The 2,899-nt window shown below is 29.7% G+C and overlaps 1 protein-coding gene across 2 annotated transcripts in view; it reads right to left on the bottom strand.

Annotated features, from left to right (window-relative positions):
- Nucleotides 1-1,033: 1,033 nt before the first annotated feature.
- Nucleotides 1,034-2,899, bottom strand: part of LOC108689323 (pre-mRNA-splicing factor SYF1) — a 25,983-nt gene continuing 24,117 nt past the window's right edge. For both annotated transcript variants that reach the window (XM_018196057.1, XM_018196058.1), the window contains one exon: nt 1,034-2,025. In XM_018196057.1, coding sequence (XP_018051546.1) covers nt 1,949-2,025 — 77 coding nt within the window. In that variant the 3' untranslated portion in view covers nt 1,034-1,948. The remainder of the gene's footprint in view (nt 2,026-2,899) is intronic.

The raw sequence follows: 2,899 nt of genomic DNA, 5'->3' as shown, positions 1-2,899 counted from the left end.
TTATCATTTTTTGTTACTCATAATAAATTCTCGGATAATTATTTAGAAGGCGCCCTTCCCCTTCAATTTTAATAAAATTATGCTCATTTATCGCATTTTTGTATAAACGAAAGAATCTGGTAATAAAATGTCATGTCTAGATCCGCAAATCGAGATATTAAGTGTTAAAGTTGACGACATTGTGGTTAGGAAATCTGTCATACCGACTTAATGCAGCGCTATGTACGCACGTATTTTAATCTGTATTTATCTTGAATCATTATTTCACCTCCGATTTTTCATGAAATTAGGCGTATTCGAATTGCATTTTTATTTAAAACAAAAAGTTTGCTTTGTTCTTGCTATATGCGAAAACCCTTAAACGATGAAAGGAAGACGATTTGAATATTAATAAATAAACGTTAATATATTGTTGCAGAAGCAAGTTAGTAAAAACTTATGCATGTGTAATCATAAAGTATGAAAATGAGATTGCAGCACATGCTTTCATCGCGATATTTCGCAGCTGACAGATTTCCTAACCTCAATAATCTTCAATGCTTAATATCTCAATTCGCGAGACTAAGCATATTTTATTACCAGACCCTTTCGTTTTATGCAAAAACGCGCTGATTATTTCACTGAAATTGAAAGTGAAGAGTGTCTTCTAAATAATTATCAATTTTCGCACATTTGTACAAAATCTATTTTTTCTGTGGCTGAACTAGTGTACACTTTTGGAATTTAAAGTTAGATATACGTTTGATATTTATTTAAAATGAGAAAGAGAGTTCTAGAATAGCCTAATGCAGGAATAAAAAACAGATGACGAGTGTACGCTAATGCTTGTACTGATTACTCCAGATCTAGTGCAGCCAGTACAGTGAACTTGTGCACTGAGTTCTGTTGCACTGGAACAAAAACGTCATCTCTGATGCCATTTTAGAAACAGAAAACAAACCTCATGTCCCTTCATGAGTGTAGTGCAGTGTAGTGTAAGCGAATTCACCATAGTGCATTTTTTTGTGGCTGCGTAGATTTTTAATACTGGCATTATATATTGAAATGTGACCCTAATATACAATTGTACAATCTTATTTTATTTATATATATATTTTTAAAAATTAATAAATTCTATATAATATTCTATAAATACATCACAAGAATGGAAAAATATATATTTTACAACCAAAATACAGTATGACAAGATTATATAATTATTAGTTAATTCCAGTTCCTATACAGGGTATTTCTTAAATAGCGAAACACTAATCATGTAACGTTATTCCTGATTAAAAATTGAATAGAAAAGTCTTCTGCAATTTTGCAATTTCCACAATGATTGATAAAATATTAATTTCCAAAAATTGCTGAATTTGAAGCGCTGCTCAATCTATCTGGCTGCTCAATCATTAACTATTACAAAAATTGCAAAATGATAAAACTTTTCGTTTTTTAATTCACTTTTGGTAATTATTTAGAACACGGATGCCTCTCCCCCTTTGAATCTTAATAAAAAATGTACTCATTCGACAAGTTTTCATTTAAAACGAAGAAATCTGGTAAAAAAACGCGATTGACATAGTGAATCGAGTTAAGTGTTAAAGCTCAAGACTTTAAAGATTAAGATATCTGTCATCTCGAATCAATACAGCGTTATATATACGTTCTGCATTACACAAATTCTTTGCTTCACAAACATAAATTCACAGCCTTAATAACACAAATTTACTGCTAATGCAAAGAATTACCTCAATTTTTTTATCAGGAATAGCGATTCAGCGATCTTTAGAAATTAATATTTCGTCAATCATTGCAAAAATTGCAAAATGGTAAAGAATTTTCTGACTCAATTTTTAATCAGGAATAGCGCTATATGATTAGTGTCCGCTATTTAAAAAAACACCCTGTATAACAATATAGTTACTACATGTAGATATCCAACCATAATGCTATCTTATTAAAAATCTTAATCCTCTTCAGTTTGGATTGCTTTTAAACTACCGAATACTTGTGATGGTATAGTCTGTTTCTCAATCGGTACCTCTGAAAATTAATAAAATATTAGTAAAAAGATATATCTCAGTTTGTAATATATATTTTTTTATATCTCTATATTAAATTTTAATAAAATATTAAATTTGGAACTAATTTCATAAAAACATTGATATACTAATATTATTTTTGTTTAATGTTAGATTGTATTCCGATATTCACTGTCAGTGCTGAAAATCTATAATGTACTTGACATATACTGTAAACTTTCGATATTGGCAGTGAATATCAGAACGGAGCCAATCAATAGATAACATTTAATCTTAAGGGATCCTAAATGCGATTAGTTATATTGTAAATAGCACTCATACAGAGACGATTTACATGTCATTGTCACATCACTACATCAATATCTCACTCATACACATAAATTTTCATATAACAATAACCTTTAATTTTAAAAAAAGATTTTTGAATCAATAAAAGAGGAAAAAAGTAATTATTATACAAAAATTATATGGTTTAATCTGTAATACAGATGATTTTAAGATTCCCTTAAGGAGATTCTAAAGCGAAACTCGAACTCCGATGAAGTGACCAGAGGTCGCGCCGCACATCAATATGTTTTTATATACTACCATATCAATGTTCATGCAACTTATGATACACGCATATTCGTGTCAATTTTCATATAACAAATTCGTCGCAGTAAAGCGTCTAGGTCTAATTCTAAGAACTCGACATTATTTGTTCGTATAAACTATGTGTCTAGGAACCACTATTTCGTACGTACAGGTTGCAAAGCATTCATTTCAAGCAAATGTTGTTATGACTTGACAACTGAGATATTTCACCATATTTTACTATTTACTATTTAAGAAATGGTAAAAAATATATCAATTTTGAAATTTTTGATTGTTCTCGG

Source organism: Atta colombica, unplaced genomic scaffold, assembly GCF_001594045.1.
Source record: "Atta colombica isolate Treedump-2 unplaced genomic scaffold, Acol1.0 scaffold269, whole genome shotgun sequence".
In the NCBI taxonomy this organism is placed as follows: Eukaryota; Metazoa; Arthropoda; class Insecta; order Hymenoptera; family Formicidae; genus Atta; species Atta colombica.
The sequence above is the reverse complement of the archived record's forward strand: the minus strand, read 5'-3'. Positions and strand labels throughout refer to the sequence as shown.